The 23,404-nt window shown below is 40.8% G+C and overlaps 1 protein-coding gene across 3 annotated transcripts in view; it reads left to right on the top strand.

Annotated features, from left to right (window-relative positions):
- Positions 1-22,838, top strand: part of SNCA (synuclein alpha) — a 71,148-nt gene extending 48,310 nt beyond the window's left edge. For all 3 annotated transcript variants that reach the window (XM_037379331.1, XM_037379341.1, XM_037379350.1), the window contains exons 5-6: positions 21,120-21,209; positions 22,211-22,838. In XM_037379331.1, coding sequence (XP_037235228.1) covers positions 21,120-21,209; positions 22,211-22,243 — 123 coding nt within the window. In that variant the 3' untranslated portion in view covers positions 22,244-22,838. The remainder of the gene's footprint in view (positions 1-21,119; positions 21,210-22,210) is intronic.
- The last annotated feature ends 566 nt before the right edge of the window (positions 22,839-23,404 follow it).

Genomic DNA, 23,404 nt, shown 5'->3' with positions numbered 1-23,404 from the left:
ACCCAGGAAACCTCTGTGCAGAAATCTGGGTAGTAAAAATGATAACAAAAAAAAGTTGATACTTGGAAGACAGGCTGAGGCTTGCAGCTTGTGCAGCAGGAAAGCACAAAATTCATTAAGTAGTTAATGAGCTCAGAGGTTTTAAATGTTGGGGTGGAATGTCTGTTTTATTGAGGTTAGAGTCTTGGCAGCAAAGGAGTGAGGGAGGTGGCTTTATTAGAAATATTCAAATGTTCTGAAATCCTGGTTTTCTCCTGGCTCAGTTGTGGGGAAAAAAAACTGTAACAGTTGTAAGGAACTTACTAGCTTCACTATTTCATATTGGAAAATACAGAAAGCAAAAGATATGCAGCTCTGAAAATTGCCTCCCACAGATCACACTGCAAGAAACACCAGGACTCTGTTCCTGTAAAGAACTATGTGTGTGCTCGGGTTGGTGGTTCTGTGCGAGTATGTGAACTCAAGCATGTGTGTGCAAAAATCCTGAGTGGGATTAGGACATTGGGGTGCTGCTGTTAAAATAAATTGAGCTGGTGGATATTGTTTAAAGTTTCTCGTGGAAACCCCAGTGCTTGGGCTGAGCGAGGGTCGTGGGGATCAGAGTGACATCACATTCTTTCAAGCCTGCTTGCAGCAGCTATTAGGCTTGTGTATATTTCTTCCTTAACACGTATGGCATTAAAATAGCTTCTAACCTGAGGGCAAGCACGCTGTGATGGATGCTGTTGGTGATACAGGCTTTACATGAGTCAGACAGTAGTCACGGAGCAGTCTGCAAAGATGCAGCCTGTAACCTAGCATGCAGAGAACAGAGCGGTTTTATGTACTGCAGCCCATACTTCCCAGTTCGAACAAACAAGCAGGGAGATGGAGTTAAAGACTTTGGATCTTTATTAAAGGCCAAAGCTGGGGCTGAGGTTTCGGTTGGCACCTGTGCCAGGAATGCAGTGGGGAGAAAGCAGGGGGCATTCTGTGCATTTCCCAGGTGCTGCCTGTCCCTAAAGGCACTCAAATCACTCAGGTTGCAGCTCAGCTGTGCTGAGTCAGGTGAAAAGCACCTGTGGGCAGCGCTGCTTGGGCTGCCGGTCTCCATGTGCCAGCCCAGGGTGTGTTGGTACCTCTCCAGTGCCTATGGTGCCTGTTGTGAGCTGCACCCTGGTGTCAGCAGGCAGTGGCTGTGACATACGTTCTGTTTCAGAATAGCAAAAACCTTCCTCACTCTACATAAAAATAAAAACCATGGGAAGCAGCTGAGTAGCATGTAATCTTGATAGCGTAAAGTTGGCAGGAGAGACAGAGCTTTCACCGCTTTCTCCTAGACGCTAACGCAGGCTGTGCTTGGATGAGGAGGGAGTGAGACTTGTGATTGATGTGCAGTTCAGTGTTTGAGCATCGCCTGGCTTCAAAAGGGGGAGATTTCAAGTAACTTCTCTGTCAAGGGCTATGCCGATGTTAAAATGGGGTTTGCAACGGGACTTTCCAAATATTCTGCAGTCAGAGTTAAAACCAGATTTTTGATGCAGTACACTACCCTGGATCTTAAGTCTGGTGATCCCTTTGGTACCCCTGTGGAAGCTGAGCTGCTCTGAAAAGTAGTCCCTGGAGTATACTTAATAAATTTTACCAGCCCAAATCTGTCTTAAGTAGGTTTTAACTCGCTTTTCTGAGCTTCTGGCTTGCACTAGTTTTCTCAGGCATCAGGTGAATTGGACTTTTTATAATACATTTTAAATAAAATGCAGTTGTGTAATTTTGGTTATGGCAGCTGAGAGCATAAGAAAAACACCCAATATCATGAGGAGGGTGACTAATGTTGGCAGCACTGGCAATGCTGACAGACATTAGAAGATAAAGGAGAGCAGATGGCGTTTCATGATTATTTTTTTGAGTGCTTTGCTTATTCTGGTATCTTTAACGTAGCCCTTGGAAGAACATTACCTGAATTTTAACCTTTTCCTTCTCTTGAAAAAAAAAAAATAAAGTGGGAATAATCATAATTTTTTCAAAGCAGAGACTGTGTAATAGTCACATCTGGTAGTGTCACAGCATGGTACCTGAAGTGTCTCTGCATGCATACAAAGATTTGTTTGCACTTAGAAGGTACTGCTTTATATCAGCAATGAGCATTTTATTTTCAGCTCTTCCCTTCTTCTGTTTCCTGAGGAAAACAGAAATTGTAAGTGAACAAGGCATACCCTTGACTTCATAACTATGGCGAGCCTCTGGGATTATTTGGCTTTTTAGCAGTGCAAAGCTCATCACTCCACGTGTCAAGTGAACCTCAAGAAAGAGCCTGGGAAACAGAGGCTGGCTAGGGGAGGGACTGTTCTTGCTGTGCAGGTTGTAAAGAGCAGGCATCAAAGGGCAGTTTTTGCCTGTGAACTTTACAGACTTCGAAAAAGGCTTTCTCGGCAGTCATGTGGCACTGTGAGAAAACCACTAACTATGCAATCTAATCAATGGGAGAGGAAAGAAATGTTGTTTAAGTGCCAGCAGACCTATACTGTCCCCAGCCTGGCAAACACAGAGTTAGATTTGTCACTGTATGTATGGAAAGCTTGAACAGATTCCGTGTGTACCATGAGAGGTTGTGATAGATGTCTGAGGAAAGATTATATTTAGAAGACAGACATACTGGTATAGCTCTTTGAGCAACTTCATCCCAAATGTCAACCTAGCTTTTAGCAGGCGGGAGAAGTTTTAATTTAAGGAAGCTTATCAGAGTACGCTATACTGGCAGCAGAACTACATTGAGAGTTGCTGCTGGTATGGATGTATCAATAAAGATGGACTGGTTTCATGATCCCAGGATGTGCAATTAATCCAGCAAAACTTTCCAGTGGAAACTCAGTCTGTGATTTCTGTAGGGTGAGTTCACTCAGCATTTTGGCAAGCTCAGCAGCTAGAGTTAATTACTTTGTTAAACTCCCATGTAGAAAGACATCTTTTAATTTGCAATTGGTGAAATATGAGCTGTTGAGCAGTGTCAGATTGTTGCGACTAAAGCAAAGTATTGTGGGAGGGGGGGGTAAAACGTTGTTTTATTTGAACTGGAAAGCTCCTTTAGTATTTTGGTAAATACTCTTACAGTGCTGGGATGCTTAAACACCTACTAGTAGTTTACTGAGATTTCAAGTCTCAGGGTGAATTAAAATGTGGAATTAAAGTGGTAGAGCAACAGCAAAGATGTTCCCCAAACTGGAAATACCGTGTTGAGTGATATTGCAGGTCCGGTCAGTATTGCATTTCGGTAGTCTTCAGCCACGGGACCAGTGCTGGAGGTGTTGCACTGACAGCCATCCAGCAGTGACTGTAAGGCTCGGAGCGCAGGGTAGGTGGTCCTTTGGGGATGCGGAAGAGAGAAGCTTCATCACTTCCAAAGGTCTGGCTCTTTGGGACAGGACATCTTCCTGTGTAACGGGAGGGGACTGTTCACTGCAGCAGGTCAGTGCTGACTGGCCTCGGAGGACTGCTCTTATCCGAGGTGAGAAGTACAGTGAGACGGGGATGGTGAGGTCCTTGCTGAGGGGACCGTCTGCTAGAGGAGCTCTGACATTGAGGGGCAGGCAACACATGGCTGCTGGGTTTGTGGCTTGTGATCCTGAAGTGAAAAAAAAAAAATCCCAAAAGCTGAAAAGGAAATTGTATTTCAAGCAGAAGAGCAAAGCCACCTGAGACATGAAGTGATTGTGGCTGGGAGATCTGTCAGCTGTGGCCTGCCCCTTGCTGTGATGAGTTCAAGTCTCAGGATGTCATCTGACAGCAAGATGTGTCACTCATGTAGCATGTATAAAAGCAGGTTGTTCTCTGTGCTCAGCCACATCTGTGCCAGAAAGGTATTTGTTTTTAGGCAGGCAAGAGGAGGAATGAACGCTTTGGGCTAGCTGCAGCCACGTGTCCTGTGGAAGCAAATTGAGTGGTTTTCCAAGACACAAGTGCTAGGGAATTACCCACTTAGCATGGTACGCCTAGTCTTGGTGGTGTTACAGGCTTTTGTGGGTTCAATCTGGCAGCCACAGTCCCCAATGAAGCTTTCCTCTTCCTTTGTGGAGAGCGCCATACATGAAGGTCTATCCGTGCCTTTGGCTTGGCTGAAGCAGACCACTTGAGCTGGAGTTAACCAACTCTCTGGCATTTGGTGCCTCAAAAGATACAAAAATGCTTTTTCAGCTGATGCCTGGGTTACTGTGTTGATTTATTTTGTTTATTCAGAAGGTCATTTATTTCCAGTTTTCTTGTTTATCATACCACAGGGAAATATTCCTCAAATTAAACATTAGTAGTTGCTCATTGCAGAGTGACAGCTGAGTTGTCACATCAGTTGGTGCTGTAAAGCTTTCAGATAAAGTTGCGAATGTTCTGCCTTGACTGTACAAAGGAAGCAAAATGAGTGAGTATTAATGGAAGTCAGAAATATTTCAGAAAACCTTTGTGGTTCAAGAATGTTTTTCTGCAAGCTTTTTGGACCAGGTGCTCGATGACACCTATTTTTTCCTGGCCCATTGTTACAAAATCTGCATCACTCCCAAACAGATGTATATTGCTATAGTATTTTCTTCTCTGAATTTAATGTTTGAAATTTCTCAGACAAGCATTAGCACTTTAAATGCTGCATTTTATAATCTGGAGGTGGAAATTGCTCACCAGACTTAAAACAAAATAAAATACAACCATTTAAAACTGTCTCACTGAAAAGCAGTTATGATGGGTTTGACAAAAGAAGATAAAAATAAGGAATTGTCACTAGGCCACACAAGCCCAAAACCTAATACCCAAATAACTGTTTCAGCTGTGGTTACTGAGAAGGGAGAGACTAGATTTCCATATGATTATTATTTTTCACAGAGTAAAACCCAGGAAGTGATGAACAGCTGCAGTATGAGCCCTCACAGATGGACAAAACAAGCGTTTCCTCTCCTAGGATCACTCTCATCATTAAACTTCTGTTACTCGAAGTTACTTTTCCTTCAATGTTGGAGACTTTCATCAGCTTTATAATATTAAGAAAATATTTACCTTTTTTTTTTTTTTTCATGGAACTCTGTGTATTCATTAATGTGAGGTTTGGGTTTTATGTTAATAGTGTTCTTGGGGTTTTGCATCTCTTTCCATTGGTACGTTCACTGTATAAACTAGCTAATAAATCTAGTTTTGCTTTGTGTACAAGCAAAACTCCATCAGCTGCTATGGAATCTGAAAGCTTCTGTCTTTCGGAAGAACAAGTGAGATCACTCAGAACTGAGTCCCTACCAAAATTATCTGCCTTCACACAGCGTAAACAGTTTATGCCAAATCAAGAGTATCTCAGCTCTTTAATGTGTATGTACTGGGAGAATTCAAATGACACTGTAACTCTATGATTGACTAGTCTTCCTCTGAAACTGCATCAGTGTTTTATATGCCAGTTAATTAAATCTTAGATCTGAGTGTTCAGTTAGAACTGTACAAAAGCCTCTCCAAGAAGATTTGTAGCCTTAATGAATTTTGCTTTTAGAGTTGCAATGATTTGGGGTAAATTACAGTCTTGGTGGATAAGTGATTGATCATGGTGTCTAAAGTCAGCGCAAGTGCTCTGATATACACCTGCTGAGTATAGGGTTCTAGATACCTAGAAATTACAGATTTTAAGACAGTAGTATGTCAAGGAGTAGTACAGCCTTGATACATCACGTATCTATCAAGTTTCTTGTGCCCCTGTGTCTGAGCTCTAATCTCTATAAAATGGTACACGTTTCAGTGTAGGAAGTTAGGAGGGAGGGTTATTCTGTTAGTCGCTGTGATAAAGCCTCTTGAGCTGTCTGCATGATTGACAGCGGTTCTGAAGTTTTATAAGAGAACAAATTGATGGGCTAACTGATGGGTGGACATTAAATTTACGTCAGTCACACGTTAGTTTTTGCTTACATGCGCTTTGCCATGGTGTATATTTGTGCAAAACCTGTTTTAATCTGCAATATGAGGCCAAGTTACATTGTAGTTAGCATTAATTAGAAAAGGTCACTTGTCAAATGGGATAAAATGAAGTTGTTACAGAAAAAATTAAGAAACCACTGAAACTGAAAGGGATGTAAAGAAGGAGCTGTGAATCTAATCTAGTGGTGACTGGGAATGTGGGAGAAAATGGCAGTAGTCCATCAAAAGTCAGTGCTGCTCCTCAAAACCTGCAGCTCTTCTCAGTGGCTTCCTCATCCTTATAGAGCCCTTTTGCAGAATATTTTGAAGGAGATTTGTTTTCTTCCCATGAAGGATATATCAGTTTGCAGTACAGTGCATTCATTATTTCCTCCAGATTTTTCTTACTGTCAAACAAGCTCTAGTTGGAGCTTTCTCTGCTGGCACGGTAGGCTATTTCTCTGTATAGGACTAATTCTCTGTACAAGTCCATCACTGGGAATGCACCAGTGGGCACCCATGCAATTTAACAGCCACATTTAGAAGGCAATATTTTGGCTGGTAGCAAATATCCAGGAGACAGCCAGCACTGGGCTGAATAAAAAAAGGATTCTGACCATAAGGTATTTTCTGTGAAGTTACGAAGTCATTGCTCCAGTGCAAGGCCAGAATTATTCCTAGAGCAGGGATTCCGAGCAAACTGCAGAAGCCAGCATGCTTAAGGTGATTAATGGAAAGTCTGAACTGGTGCTTTACAATGTAGATGAGTCACTAATATAATAGACACGCTAATGAGCATGGGAGAGGGTTTGTGTGGGAGGGTGGAGGAGCCACCTCTCCTTTAGGTTGCTTAGGTTGCTGACAGAGCAGGGAGACTGAGCAGCAGTGCTCCCAGGTGTTTTAACTTCAGCTCCTCGGTTAGAGACACACATTTTCATAGTGTGTGATTAGTACAATGATGAAAAGCAATCACACACACTTCAATGGGATTAACGTGTTCAAGTGCTTTAGGGCATTGGTGCCCACAGGACTGGGCATCCTACACCTCTGAAGTGGTTAGTAATTCTGTGTTCTGTGAGATGAGCGTGTCTCCAGCCACTATTCGCAAGGCACTTAGCTTTGAAAGGGGACACAGCCATTAAAATTTATTTCACAGAAGCCCGCAAGATGTGCATAGGTTCTGTGCATATAGATTGTGTAGCTGTGGGGTTCACAACCCCATCTTCTGTCTGCTTATATTAATTCTGTTTTCTTTTTTCATTATTTAGGAGACAGATCAATTTTTAATTTGAGGATTTTTTTTCCTCCCCTGGAGAAATGGGCAAATAGTGATACATTGTATTCACATGAAGGAATATGTGTTAGATTTCAAACCAGTTAAACAATCATGGAAGAAAAAAAAATGTCCTTTCTTCCTGACTGGTAAATATTTAACAAGCTGCTGAATGGTCAAAGGTCCCTTCTAGGATTTTAAAATGACAAGATAAAAATTGAGTTTAAATTTTCTAACATTTGCATTTGTGACAGCAAGAATATAAGCAATGTCAAATGCTTGAAGTCCTCCCACTTGTGCAGTGATCACTGAGTCACGGTACAAGCCAATTTAGAATCCTTCACCCCTGCTATAAACGTTGAGCCTAACTCAGCTGGGAAACGGGAGCATCACCCACACAACACAAAGCACTGCAGCATTTTTCTTTTGCACAGGGAATTAGCAGCAGTATAAAAAACCAAGTTCAGCGCTGAAGGGATTCTGCTTCCTCCAGCAACTGTTCACTACAGGATATTGTCTCCCAAGTTTGCTTTGCCTTACGTAAATCTTTGTTTCCACAGGGCTATTGAAACGTGTATTAGGAACACACTTTGCGTGAGTGCTGTCCTTTTATATGTGAATCTTAATGTTCCCATTGTGTTGAGGGGATGGTAGCAGAGCTTTCTTGTCACTGACTTAATGTGGGAAATTACAGATGGGTAAATGCTGAATCTGTCCATCTCGCTGGATAAAAATGGTTTGCATCAGACTTCAGAGATGCCGTTCTTTATCATATTAAGTAGTTTGGTTTTGACACTTGAAACACTTCAGATTTCTGAAGGTAGTTCTTGATTTACTGCAGTGTTATTTTAGTATTAAACCTATGTAACAGCATTGACTTCCATGGAACTAACTACTTGGTTAAGTGTATGCTTGAAAATCTTTTCTGAATATGGGTTATATGAATTTGAATGTATAAAAATGAGTTCAAGTAGATCAACTTTTAAACTTTCATTAGTAATGTTGTTTTAAGTTTCTCTTGTCAGATTGCTTACATACAGTATACTTTTGTTGTTGTTGCAAAGAATGTGTTGAATTCCTTTTCTGCATGAATCCATTCATGAAAATGCTTCTGAATAGTTGTGATACTAGTTATTATTCTGTAAATAACTTTTTGAGGATGCTAGATGATCCAAGGCACATCCTGACAGAAGTGTCTCTCTTGAGATAAATGTAGCCCACTAAGGATCCACACTTTACACATAGATACGTTTGGAATGTTGCAAGTATAGGAAAGGGACTAATAATGTTAGAGCAGTCACTGTTGCAATTTCTAACGCCACTGCCTGTCTTTGATAATTCTCGGCAGATGGGCAGCTAAACTGGAGAATAAGGACCCGTTGGTTTGTTGCTTGACCTTACAGAAAGGATGCAGATGTATAACAGAAGTCACTGCTATTTTCAGTAGCGTGGTTTCTCATCGAATGTGCTTGTTGAACAGTGCTTGTTATGAAATAGTAAACACGTCAACGGGCTTTATGCTAAACCACTGCAAAAATTATCATGCTTTTAATGACAACCATTGAAATACTCCTATGATGGGAATGCGCAAATACTTACCATATAAACTAAAGGATAAGAGAAACAAAATTATTTGGAAATCGTGACTAAAAGATGACGATATAGCATACTGCTGAATTTAATTTCGTTTGTTTGTTCGTGGCAAACTACATTTACTTTTAGCCTTGTATTCCACACAAGTATTTTCTAGTATGGCTCCCTTCTAGAACAGCATTTGCACATAAATACACCAGCTGGGTGTCTAACTGATATTTCCTAAGCATTTGCAAACATTTGGGCATCTGGCTGTGGCAATCATGCAAGTGTGTTGTTTGTGTTCAGGTCTGCATGGGTGATTCTTAAGATCTGGCTGTCATTCTTATCTAAATGTTCACTGAGCAGCACATGTATAGAAACGTCTTTATGACTGGTAGCTGACAGGTTTTTGTGTTGTTTTCAAACTACAGGGAGTCATATAATAAATGCATATCTTTTTTTCTGGAGCATGGACTTATCCTGTCAGTCTTTGCATCATCCTCAGTACTTAAAATAGGAAAAAACTCCACCATAGTGAGAACCTAAATGGTGAAGATACTGTGTGGCTCTGGGCAGCATGTCGGTGTTCATTGCAGGAACTGCAATGTGGCTTGTAGAAGAAAGAACTGTACTGACTGTAACGGATTTGCTACGTGTGTTCCCTCAGTTCCTCTACTGTTTTAACTGAGCACCCTCATCACTATAGAATAAGCTTTGATACTCATTCTCATTGGCATGACTTGCATGAAATTATTCTTCCACAACTTCAGAATTCATCTGAACTTCCATAAATCACATGCATCTGACTGTTACACCATGAATTTGAAGAAAAGTGGTTTGGTCTTAGTTTTGTATTTATTCCCTAAGTAGAGGGTGTAATGAATACAACTGCAAAGCAGTATTTCGCTCAAAACTTCTTGACAGAAATGTAGTTTTACCCTGCTGTTCTGGATGTAGCAAACAGAATGAATGCTTTACCTCAACTGCTTTTTTGTGTGCTACATTTACGGTGCATATGCATCAATTTTTCCTCTTGTATGCTTAAATATGAATGGGGCGGTGGCTGGAGTGTGATTAGTAGCAGTTTACGGTGATTACTTTGCTGTGAATCCAGTGCATTCCTGGGTGCAGAGGGCAGACCCCCGCTTAGCTCGTGAAGTTTGAGGAGCTACTGTGATTAACAAGAAAGGACCAGAGGGAAAGTGTCATTTGAACAGTTCTGACAACTAATGTTCTGTGCTTCTTTGATCCTTTAGAAACCGCTCTGCGTTTTAATTTCAAGTGGTTTGATGGAGTTTATTAATAGAAGGCTCTTTCTGGTAAAAGCAGCACAGTAACAATTCCCCTTTGAAGCTTCATCTATGGCTGAGGAGGAGATCATCAGCCCACACTAGATGAGGTAGTTTTCTGATGTTAGAGCGAGCTGGGGCTTGCCCTCCTTCTCGTCTGTCTGCCCGATGGGCAGCGTCTCTGCCCTACACCAAGCAGCCACATCCAGGCTCTAGCAAGACTTACCCTGTGTGCAGTTCTCACCAGTGAGCACCAGGCACGAAGGGTAGTGGATGCTCAGTGGGTTTTCCCTAACCGTATCGTGTGGACAGAGCAAGCTGGCTTAGTCCAGAGAAGCTGAAATGAGTCAGGGTAACAGTTTTTCCAGTATCAAAACCTTGCTACAGAGAGAAAGGGGGCTGTGTCCAATGGGAATAGACTAGGAATACTGGAGCTAAATGGTAGTGAGGGAGATGAAAATTAGACAGCAGGAAAGATGCTAATGGTAGCAGTAATTAAATGAAGGATTAGGTTATCTAGAGATGCTGCAGAATTTTTGTCACTGGAGGCTTTTAATGGGGCTTTTCCCAGGCGTCTGTTGGGAATGATTTTGGGGAAAGCTGAACCTGTGACTCAGGTGACTCCACAAGGCCATTCAAACTTGCACTCTTACAATTTTCTATATATGAAGAAGTAGTGAATATTTTTATGGTATGTCCCTTTTGGAACAGCAGCAAATGTCTGTAAAGAGGATCATAAAAACAGGCTGCTCTCAGTACAGGTATGAGTTCAAAAATGGCTTACTGTGAGGTGAAGAGTTACACCAGGCTTATACTGACATAGGTAAGAGCAGAATTTGACCTGGGAAAGACTGTTTTACTTTGAGCTGACTCACGCAGTGCAGAGGATAGCAGAGTTTGGTCTGACGCTTTCCTTCTTCTAAGGCAGAAATGAAAAGCAAAGATAACAGTGTCGCAGGAGGAGGGAAAGAAAACACACTCAAGTATTGTATATTTAAGGACTAGTCCTTTAAAAGCCTCCACACCTTCTACACCTTACTAAGTAAACTCTATTAAATAATTCTTTCCATTAGTTGAAAATATTTTTTTCTTCTACGCAAGAATAAGCTGAAGAGATGTTTGTGTTTCATGCCACTGGACTGTGAAGTAGTCTTCCCCGATGCAAGTGAAAGCTCTGAACAGTTGTATGCTTGCTTCGAGATGGAGGGTGATATTTCAAGAATATAAATTTTAAAATGCAGGCTGACTCTTCTTTTGTAGTGTTTTGATCTGCTGCTGAATCAATTGCAGGAAATACTCCCAAAACATTTATAGTTAAAAAAATTGTTGCAGGTGTTTGTCAGAGCAAGTGCTGGTTTCTTGCTTAGAAGAAACATATTTTAGAATTCCCCAGCTAGGTGAAGTGCTATAATAGGTTGTAATTGAAGGAATGCTTTAGAGAGATGCTAGCTGGTAATAACTGAAGGGTAACAACTGCATGATCAGCATGTCCTGTCAATCAATTACAGCCTTTGAAGGTGACTGTGCTGCCACTAGCTCTTCTGTCAGCCCACAGCTCAATGTGCTGGAGAGTAAAAGCAAATGAGTCAATGCTGATTGCATTAGCTTATCCACTCACACTGTAGAGAAAAGCAAAAGCGAGAAAACCCTACCTGCTTTCCACTACTTGTAGAGATCTCTTTCTTTAAAAACTTCATTGGAAATTAGTGCAGTTACTTCATTGCTTTGTGAGTACACTCAGACAAGGTGGGGCACAGAACCGCCATGTGCTGTCACTGGGGCTGTGCGTAACGGAGCGGGTACTTGTGCTCTTTATGATGCTAAAGGGTGACTGGTCCTGCAGTTCTCTATAGGGGACTTTTTCTAAGACAAGGAGAAATAACTATGGTTTAGAGGCTGCTCTTTTAGGTAATACAGCATTGAATGTACTGTTTGTGTGACTGGAGAATTCTTTTAGAGGGAACTTGTTTTCCTCCCTTAATTTTGTCTTTTAGGTAAGAAAGTATATACTCATGGAGTCTATACAGTAACTTCTGGAGTTTAGCTACATTAAAAGTTACGTAATGTTGGAATACGGTTATGATATCCAAACACTTTTCAACGAAGTACGGTAAAAACACTTTGCAGCTTTGACTGGGACCATGCTGCTTAAAATCGTATTTACCGACTTACTGGAGCCAAATCTGAACAGGGTTGCTCATTTTTATGCTAACTGCAAAGCTGATGTGTACCACTGGTTTAGTTAACATGATCAGTCAAGATCATGTATTGTTATGTTCCAGTTCTGTTTAATGAAGGCAAAGCTCAGGTTATCATCCTCAGTGGTCTCTCTTGGTGATGGGTTCATACAGATTGCAGAATCCTCCATTGCTGCAGGAGGATGTGTGGGTTTAGCTAATCCCATGGAGCCCCTGACAGATGTAGGCTGGTCTTAAAGACTTCTAATTAAATTATTCCTTTAGGATTATATAAACCTAGATCACTTATGCTTTCCTGACAATTTCCTTCATCTTTCCTCTCTGCTCTCGGATGTGGTCGTTCCTGCTGTCCTTTGGGATCTCCTGGCATCCCCAAAGTGCATTGTGTAGACTGAATTCTGTACTCGGGAGAAAGCACCCTTGGGCTAGATTAGACCAAGTGGATTACCTCACTCGCCTTGGTAATACATGAGGGAATGGCTTGTATTTTTTGTATAACATGACATGGCTGGCTTATGTTACTCTTTGACTTGGTGATTCTTTTCTGCCCTTCCTCTTTGATTTGGTGAGTGCCAAAGTGCAGCGTATTAACACCTTTTCCAATTGAGCTGCATCGTATTTATTTCAATCACTTGGTTTTGTCAGAGTATCTTTAAATTATTGTAGTACAATTAATTAAAAATAAATTCAGGCTGTTTCTTGTGCCTTCTTAATGTGTAAGACTGAGCATACGGTTAAGTGCAGTCCTTGGTCCTTCTTCCAAATCTTTATTGAAGATTTTGATATTACTGAACTCAAGGTTTCTGTGAAACTGCACTCTGAAACTTCATTTCTGAGAGTGTAAATCACGATGCTGATAGTGGATATTGTTTGAGCAGATCAATTACCCTAAAACATTTTTATTGACCTATGCTTCTTTACCTTGTTCATGAGAACGTCAAGCAAGGCACAGCTGTGACTGCATCCCCGGTGTGATGTTCAGTTAGCATGTATCATTCCCACTATTTTGCAATCAGAAATTACTGTCTTTCTAAATGGAAAGCTCTAGCGTTCCCCCCTGCCTCCCCTACCTGTGGGGTTTTCACTGTCACCGTAGATTTGGGAAGCTGAAAAGGATGAAGCTGAAAGGGCTGTGTGTTGTGGATGCATTTACATGGTGTTGCTGGTGGCACATTGACTCAGCCCCTAGGCAACCTGTTATTTTAAGTCACCTGTCATTAATGCATGTGTCCATCACTTTAGGACTCATATGAGCTGCTGGTCTGACCTGGGCAACAGGTGGGTTGTCCATGTAATCTGCATCTGTTTATCAGCAAATAGGGACACACCAGCAGCTCTAATTAGGTATTTTACCACCCTAGTTAATGCAAAACATGAATCTGAGTCTGAGGAAAGTTGATAGCTCACAGAAATGTTCCTGTTGTGCTCTGAACTGAATTGAGTCTCATCTTTACAAGTAATACCAACTGGGGAATTTAAAAAGGAAGGAAACAAAAATTTACACAATCTATGTTGTATTTAAATTTGGTTTTCTAAAAATTTACAACAGTTCATAAATTGCTGTAAACAGCATTTCCAGCTATTTATGGACACCAAGACGGACCTGTAACCACAGACACTTAGACAATCTTCACTTTCGTTCCTCTCTCCATTGGCCTCAGTTTTTACCCTTTTCACTTTTGTCATTGCCAACTGAAGGGCATAAAAACATGAACCAAAATGCAGCCTGTAGCACTTGCAGTCACTATGTTAGCCTTTCATTGAAAGTGTGCTACTGCACTGATGTTTATTTGTTTAATTAAATGTCCCTTGTTCACTTCCACTCTGTTTAAGGAGGAGGGCAGTAGTCTCACCCCGTTATTGGTACTCTAAATGAGTTGTGCACTGGAACAGGTAGTTTCCTTCACACATACTGCTTTCTCGTCATTTCCTTCACTTAGGTGTTTAGCTTAGGGATAATTAAAACAGTCCATTTTTTTCTGGCTAGTGCACAGGTATGTTTCCTCTCTGTATCTCCAGGGTAAAACCTCTAGACTGCTGCTGATGCTTTATCATTCACAGTTGAGCTTAAAGGCAGTGAGCGAGCAGGAGCTTTAGAGCATCCTAAGCTGACCTGGCAACTCAGTTATAACCAGTCAGCTCGGTATATCTAATACCTTAGGACAAGGAAAGTAAATAAATTGAGGCCATCTTAGCCTTTTTTTTTTTTTTTTTTATGTTGTTGGGAATTTGATGTTTTGTTCAAGGGTTTTTCTCCCTTTGGATAAGTTGAGCTTTATGGTCAAAATACCTGTGAAAAATCAGTTCACTTAGGTTCAATATCCAGCCCCTAAGTATCCTGATATTTGGTGGAGAAGAAAGGATACAAATTATTTTCTTTTCAAAGGGGAATTGTAAGCCTGTTGGCACAGTGAATTTCTGTTCAGATTGTAGCAAAAGGTGAGTTTGGGCAGTATGTGTGACAGCTGCACTGAGGATATACATAAGGAAACCCAACATTTTTCTTTAAACTCCACCATGTAATGACTGACAGTTCCTGAAGAAATTCCTTTCAGGGTGCATAATACCAAAATGAATTGGGTTTAGTCAGGCTGGAGGGATATTCAGTTACCAGTTGTAAGGGCTTAAGGCAGCCCTGCTGAGTTACAAACGCTCTGGGACATGGTAACAGGCACAAGGCCAACAGCTTTAGGGATAAACAGTTTATCTCTAAATGATGGTGTGGTAATAAAGACAGATTAGTAGTACAACTATCCAGACTGTAACAGCAACAAATTCAATAATTCACTAGTACTGGGATAGACTTAATATCCAGGCTCACAGAGTTGTATGTGACCACAGCTGTCAGGCAGGCAGGAACCAGGCTCGGCGGCTTCTCCGGCTGAGCTACTTGGACCGGTTGGTGAGCTTGAGGAATGTCACATTCCCTCATGGGACAGTCCTCTCTGTTGTTGTGAAACTCCCACTCTGTTGCAGTTGTGAAAGCACTGGTTGGGCTTGTTCATCAGGCATCACATCCCCTGTCCTGCCACCGAGCATCACATCCCATGTCCTGCCAGTTCTGTCCTTGGTGTGCACAGGGTTCAAAATACAGTATAAGGCAATACTACTCTTACTCTGACCTATCGGTACTTGGTAATTTTGCATCCAATGCTTTTGGATGTGATTTTTTTAATATATTTTTTATATTCCTATTTTTATTTCAAGCTCTCCGAGGTACCAGCCGGTGTGTATGTACAACAAACTGGACTGCATTAAAAATGCTTTGTATGGGACATATCATTGCAGGTCTCAAAGGACTTTCCAAAACGGACTTTAAATGTCTTTACAGAAGAGGTGTGCCAAAATTTTCTTGTAAACCAGATTTTTTCCATATCCTAGTTTGCTGCTTTTTCCATTGCACCTCTTCTCTTGATTCACAGCGAGTCAGTAATTACAGAAACACTCAATAACAGACTGGCAAGTGATGTAGTGTGACCAGTGCTCATTGAGTTTATAATAATCTATTTTTCTGAAATTAACTATGACTTCTCAAATAACATTAATTTGTTAGGTGTTTGAGGCAAGCCTCACCTTGTTTTAATGTATATGATTGAATTTGGCTGGTAGAGCTTTCTACTGAAGAGAAAATCCTCCCACAATATCTGCATGGGAAAACACGTAGAGGTCTCAAGAACTGACAGAAAATCAGCAAGTGTGAAACAACACAAACGTGAAAGTTTATGGGGGGAGGCTATCAACGTGTATAAATACCTGATTGGCGTGGTGGTAAAGGAGATTGAACCAGACTCTTCAGCAGTTCCCAGTGAAATGGCAGGAGGCAGCGGGCACTAACTGAAATGCAGGAAACTCTATTTAAATGTAAGGGGAAAAACGCATTTTCAGTGTGCAAGTAGTCAAACACTGGACCAGGTTATCCAGCGAGATTGTGGAGTCTCCACCTGTGGGGATGGTCAAAACCCAAACAGGCACAGCCGTGAGCAAGCTGCTCTAGGTGACCCTGCTCTGAGCTGGGAGGTTGGACTAGATGATCTCTGGAGGTGCCTTCTGACCTCTGTGGTGAGTGGAAGTGACTTCCAGGGTGGTCTCCTCTTGCCAGTATAAACGTTGTAAGAGCTGACGCTTCAGTGGCCTGGTTTATGTATGTGGGAATATGGAATCATTCCAGAATGAATTAGTCTCCAGTAATCATGAGAATCTATGTGACTGTAAGACTCCTTCAGCATTTTTAATGGAAAGAAAAAAAACCATGTTACCAGCCAGAGAGATAGTAAATTACAATGCTTAGATCAGCTGCTAAGTTACAATTACAGTGCTTCTTTTTGAAGTTGCTTTTATCCATGACTTCAGATAAAAATAATGTATTTCTGATGGTAACAACATGGCATTCAAAGACATGTCACCAAGAGGACCAAGTCATGCTCTCTGAATGTGACCATTTTGCCAGATTGGTGTGGCATAGATGTGGTACCATGAGCAGACTATGTCGTATGTTTTCCATGTGTAGGGGATCTTAAACAGTGTCTCCCCTTCCACCAAGAGCATTATGAGGTGGGAAGGAGGGTGAAGAGAAAGAATGGGGTGTAATTTTCACCAAAAACACTGAAATAAGACAAACCCATTTGGTGATGTTTTCCTGGTAAAAGGAATAGGCCTGAAGTTTTGGCAAATACGCTATAACTGACACAGGGCCAGGACTTCAGGAAGACATTTTAGTTGGGAAGACTTCTTAATTGGACTACTATTTTATTTCAAAAGTGGGTCATTTCACATTGTTAACCACACAGCTTAGCAGGTTTCATTCCCATAGTAAAGGCGTTGCCATCAATGTTTTGTATCCACTGCAGCATGTAAGTTCCACTTCACCTCTTATTTTTGCCACTCTTGTATACCAGTGGGTTTGTACCTGTTCCTTGAGTCAGAACTGGTGTCTAGGGTCATGCAAATGTACCACTTCACAGGGATGGGACACTGTCAAGGGAAGCCAGTTTGTTTATACGATGACACCGGTTGCTCCTCCAAAGGAGAGAGCACGGCACGCTGTGGGCAGCAGGGCATACACTGCAGCTGTTCCTTTCCAGGGAGGGTGCAAGTTCTGGGCCATGCAGGTCTGGTAGTCACAACGTTTTGTCAAGTCAGGCAGGAGTGCTGGTAGCCCAGACTGACACCGCTGTTGGTACCTGAACAGCAGTGTGGGGTGCTGGGCTCTGGCTAGCTGCAAAAGCTTCCTTTCCATAATACGGGGTCTAAGGGTACCAGACTCTGATGTAGAAATACAAGTTTTACCCAGTGACTGTGCTTAAAACCAAGATGGATTTGGACATTTGTTTTTTCTTAAGGGTATCCTCAGGGGACAGGCAGACATCCTCCCTTTGCCGTTCTTTTAATACCTTGCTTTTTGCATGAGCTGTAATTTTTCCTTTTTAAATGGTTTTCCCTGCAAAAGAGCTCACGCTCCCCAGTTAAAAACTGACTTCATCTCCGAGAAGCTTTTGTTTAGCTTTTCAGACCTTCTAATAAAAATCTTTCCTCTGGAAATGCCCTTCTATATGGTTTAAGAGCAGAGGTGGTGGCCTCAAGAGAAAAACTTGTCTTTCATACTAAGACAAGAGTTGGTCTGTTGGATGTTTTTCCTCTCCATAACTGAATTGGGATATGGAATTATTGATCATGAGAACATAAAATTGCATTTCTTTGTTTTAAAGGAGGTCAATAATGATACAAGGTGTACCTTAGATGGTTCTGTGTTACTGGGGGTGGTTGTTTACTTTTGTGATATCCTAGCTTTGGAGGGATTGTATATCAGAAGCAGAGAGAGCCTCCACTAAAAATTATGTGGTCACTTATACTGTACATTTAAATGTAACAAATGTGACCTTGAGTAATGTCATTCTTGTCTGAACTGCAGTGACATCAACATGAAAGGTGGTGTTTGTATACTCTCTGCAGCTGGACAAAGGTGATAAGCCTGTCCCAGGCAAAGAGCTCCCTTAATGGCTTGGTGTGGCTTATGATTTCCTTGATTTGAAAAAATATTGGTGGTGTGATTGATGTTGTATTTCACTAGTGCTGCTGATTGTTTTATTTGAAGTTGTAGAGGAATCTCCATCCTGAACTCACTGAAGGAACTTGGGAAGATGATTAATTTGGCCTTTTAGGCATTGTGTCTCTGTAATCCTGATGGACAGTCCAGACCCGTGGCAGACATTCCTAACAAACAGTGTACAAGCTTTGAAGCTCTTCTTTGAAATTCAGTTGGCAAATCTTTGTCTTCGTCGTTCCTAATGGTCCTGGCAGTTTCACTCGCCATCTGTTTTCCTGCTACAGATATCATGAAGCTGCATGCTTTCTTCCTTGTGCAACCTCAAGACTGATTTTGGGCACAGTGTTACTTGATCTACTGCTTGTTAGCCGAAGCTGTTCCTTAATGATAGAGGGAAACAGAAATTAAATTATATTTTGCATTAAGCAGGAGAGTAGTAGACTGGAGCTGTAGGTCCTTAGAGCTGATACATTAGATCAAGTGCACAGTAACAGCTTTAAAATTTGCATCGTGCACACACTATTTAGCTATTGCAGTCAAAGTTGATATGGATTGATGCTACTTCTCATAAAAGTAAGCAGGCGTAAGTACTCCTAAAAATTGACTTAGAAGCTAGGGTAATTAAATATTGCACATCAAATAACCTTAGGAGCTCGAGTGTTACAATAAGCCAGGGCAGAAATGTAATTGGGCCCAGTTTTTCTGATAACTTCATGCTTAAAAAGTTACCTGTCATGTTGAACACCCAAAATTATTAATTTTTCTGGAAGACACGGGCCTAAATGAAGATATTAACAACCTTATTCTTCAGTGTCCCTTGACTTTTGGAATTTGTCCGTTGTATCTATGCCGTAGAGCAGGGCAGACTGTTAACTGGTAGCAGGCACATGCATGGAGGGAACTTGGCAGAAGAGTAGGCGTTGATTCCACACAGATTATACTGTTTACCTCTAAAGGAAAAAGCATATCTGGCCCCACTGAGAAGCAATGAGACCAGGTATCTTCATACTGGACCTTCCGAAGTCTGAATTAAGATCTAGAGAGAAGAATCCACATAATGGAAATAAATTCTGCACATCGTGGATTTTGATGATGAGTGTGAAAAACGTGTGTTTATGCGCTTGCATCGGTGCCAGAAAAGGTGGCCGAACCAAGGAAGAAAAGAATTTGTATCTAGCAGATAAAGTCACAATTTGTGCATGGAGAGTTGCAGCAAGTAAGGAACAGTGTTATGACTAAGGTCACCTGGTTAAACCACAGAAAGGAGCTGGTATGTGGCAAATGGTGAACAGCAGAAGCATGATAAATACGGTGTGAAGGTAAAGAGGGTTTAGGGTCACCTGTTTTGCATATTGTTTTTTATTTTGTGTTAAACTCTGAGGTGAGTTTCAGGTTGAGCTTCTCTTACTCTCATTTCATCTGTGTCCTAAACTTAATTTAGCATCACTGTCCTATAATTTGCAGGCTTTGAAGAATTAGCTCATTAGTCAGGTTTGTGACTTATTTAATTTTGTATTTCTGTCTGTGATACCAGCCTGCAGTGTTGTTTGGGTTTTTTTAAGTTAATTTCTTCCTGAGTGTCTGTAATTGTTTTTTAGTGCGTTTCTGTCTAGATTGGCAGCTGGTATAAATCAGCATAGTCATGATAGTTCCACTGAACTACTCTGCCTGTTTTCAAATCAATTTTTTTTACAGTTCAGGACGAACTCCAGCAGTCTTTGTTCTGGCAAAATTAAAGTTTCTTCTCTGTGAACTTCTGTAGTAACAACTACTATGGGAATTGGCCCAGTTGGAATGTTTGTTTTCCTTTATAATTTGTGTTTGTTTCAGATGGTAAATAGCATCTATAGTTCTAGGACAAAATTTAAGTAATCTTACTGAGCAAGTTATTCCCTGCATCATTGCAAACCCATGAATTCCAAGAAGTTCTTAGCAAAATTGCTATATAACGTAGAAGCGCTGCTATAATGGTCAATAGCAGATGCCCAATAAAAAGTGTAAGAAGCTGGGTATCAGGTAGTGCCATGTATCATATACTAACACTGCACAGAGTAGTGTGCTGGTTGGCATAAGACATATAGAGGTGTTATCTATTAAAGGAAAAAAGCTTTTCCCAATACAATTAAGTTCTAAAACTGAAAGAAAAAGCCAGCATGCAGTAGTCTGGAGTTATAATTCTTCCTTTTCTTGCTACTTTGAAATGTACTGTGAAAAGGCTAAAACTGTAAAATAAATGATTCGTGAGAGGATTGATGTCTACAACATTAAAAATAGATAATTGAATTGCTTTTTCATTTGTGCGTCTTGATACTAACCATTTTTTTGGCCTGCTTTTACAACTACTTTTGCATATCTGCAACTGTATTCCCCCGAGAAGTTAAACAGAAATTAATGTGATAACCTACTTAAACAATTTGTGTGGGATTGTGTTTCCCAGATCAGTTTCTTAGGAAGCAAGAAATCTTGTTTTGGTTTGTTTCGTGACTTGGCCAAAGCATTTTCTGTGGGAACAAAATATTTCCCAAAGATATTCAGCAGGTTGGAGGTGGTACTGTTCTTTTGTTCAGGTTGACTTCTTTGCCTGTCTGTGGCAAGAGAGAAATGGAGTATCAGCACTTCAGCTATTCGGAAAGATGATAGTAGTCATTCCCCGCGTGGATGCCCTTGTGGAACATGGAGCAGATCTCTCTGGAGCTGATGTCCTCCAGCTCTTCAATCACTGGCAACATCCCACAACCAAAGGACAGGCCAAGAAGTCAATCACAGATGGGGAGGAAAGACATGCTTTGGTGTAAATGAGGAGGCAAGCAGTTACAGTCTGTTGCTTTTCTTTCCATTTTTGAATGCAGAATGAAGAAGGTTTCCTGCAGGAGGGAATGGTGAATAATACAGATGTTCCTGTGGATCCTGAGAATGAGGCTTATGAAATGCCTCCAGAGGTAAACCTGTTGTAGTGTTTGCTGTGAATGCATGTAGGAGAAGGGCACAGGAGGGGACTGCACGCTCGAGTTGTGTTAGCCTGGCACAGGCTGATGCTGGGAGGGCACAGTAGAAACATGGTCTCTTTGGCCAAGATCTCCCAGAGGTATAGTGCTGGGAATCAGAAAATCTGTTGCTTTCTCAATAATAAGGAAGTTTAATAGGAAAAATATTGTGTGTGTTTCAAAACAGTTGTGCTGGGCTTTCTAAGTAATCCACAGTAAACTATTTTTTTTTTCTTATGTTTGATAAGGAGTATGGGCAAAACTGCATCTTCATAGATTGATAGCTTGGCCACTTGTCAAAGCATCATGCTTTGTAAAGCATGATAATTCATTATTATACTGTTAATGCAATTATGGGAGTAAATTATTTTGTTGTTTTTATGAACCTACTATCTGAACTATTACTACAGTGTCTGGCGTGATGCATTGGTAGATGGAGTGTCAGTTTTACAGTAGCACAGATAATTAGACTGAAAATGAGAGGTATAAAATATTTAGGCCATGATCCATAAAAGATTTATAGGCACGCTTAATTGCTAACAGCCTGAATATCACTGAAAGTATGGGGGCTGCTCGCATACCTGTAGTTAAACACACATTTAAATTATTTACTGACTTGAACCAGTATCTGCAATATGTGGTGTGCTATTCAGCCCAGAGGTAGTTCTGCTCCCTCTCCAAGTGAATTGCCATGGGTGGTTTCATGAGCTTCTGGTAACGATCAGCTGAACAACGTATTAATCGCTGTAAAAGCCTAATTCTCCTGTAAATACCACAGCTTGTAAGGTACACTATCTGGCAGGTGTGACAAAGTAACAATAAACTGCAAGATCCTGATCACATGATGATTATCCATACTATTTTGGCATTGAATCCACTAGGACTACAACAAGCAGTGAAAGTAGGATGTATTTATCTAAAATACTAGTAGCGCTGACTTCTGCTCTCCTCATTAGGAAGAGTATCAAGACTATGAACCAGAAGCATGAGAGTCCTTTTCTTCCTTTATATCTCCTGAAATCTACTAACTACTAAAGATGTCCCATCCTGTACAAGTGCTGAGTTCCAATGTGCCCAGTCGTAAAATTTTTTTACAGTTTTTACGGTGTATTTTGAAGTCTTCCATCAGCAATGATTGGAGTATCTGTGACTGCATCCACCTTGTTTCAGCATCTCCCTCCTGCTGAAATGAAAGCTGGTTGGCAGGGTCATTGTTGTGCTGTGGATATTGTGGCTTCAAGTTTAAAAGTTAAAAAGAAAACATTAAATAAAAACACCTAAGTGTCTACTGCTTATTTCTAACTCTGTACATGTTTTGTTGATAGGCTGTCAGTAATTTGATATTGTTTATGATACAGTTTTTATTTGTTTCCTATGACTATTCTTTCTGTGCAGAGATGACTTATTGTGAGAGCTTTATATATATGTATATGTATCATACATATAAAAAAAGTGAGCATGATCTATGCACCTATAAATACTAGCTGTTGAAATTTTACTGTTTTGTGATGTGTTTTATTAACTTGTGTCTGTAAATAATGGTGTTTAACTGAAGCAAATAAAATGTAACCCATTAAAAATGAACTTCTAAATTAGTGATGATTTATAACACCTTTCCTCTCCAAAAGCCCCTATTAAAGCGTTCGGGCTGTGTTGCTTCCCGTGAAGGAACTGGGGGAACAAAACCAGCAAACAGAAGCCCAGTCTATGCAAAAAAAAAAAAAAAAAGGATGCAGAACGAGAGTATCGGGGCCGGTAGCTGGGCTGGAGTACATTGTTGACAAAATAGATTCATTTGTAGTGCTAATAAAGTTTCTGTTGTAAGGAGAACCTGAGAGTGCGTGAAGCCATTAATAATGGGCTGCAGCAGATTATCAGGCCTTGGGAGAAGTACTGTTTCAAGGCTGTTAAAGCGCTGAACTATACAGAAGGGTGATGGATTAGTTGCAATCAGTTTGTCTTGTATAAAATCCCATTTATCAACAGTACAGTCTACTATCTGTTGTTAGACACGGTAATTTTAGTTATTATGTTGCCTGGATACTTTTCCATATGGTAAAAAGATTTCAATGTGAGACGTTTTTACTGCTCTCATATTTTATTATCTGTCAATTTGGGTCAAATGTTGCCTCCAACCTGAATGATACAGG

This window comes from Falco rusticolus, chromosome 1, assembly GCF_015220075.1.
Source record: "Falco rusticolus isolate bFalRus1 chromosome 1, bFalRus1.pri, whole genome shotgun sequence".
Taxonomy (NCBI): domain Eukaryota; kingdom Metazoa; phylum Chordata; class Aves; order Falconiformes; family Falconidae; genus Falco; species Falco rusticolus.
Note: the sequence above shows the minus strand (reverse complement) of the source record. Positions and strands in the feature narration are given on the sequence as shown.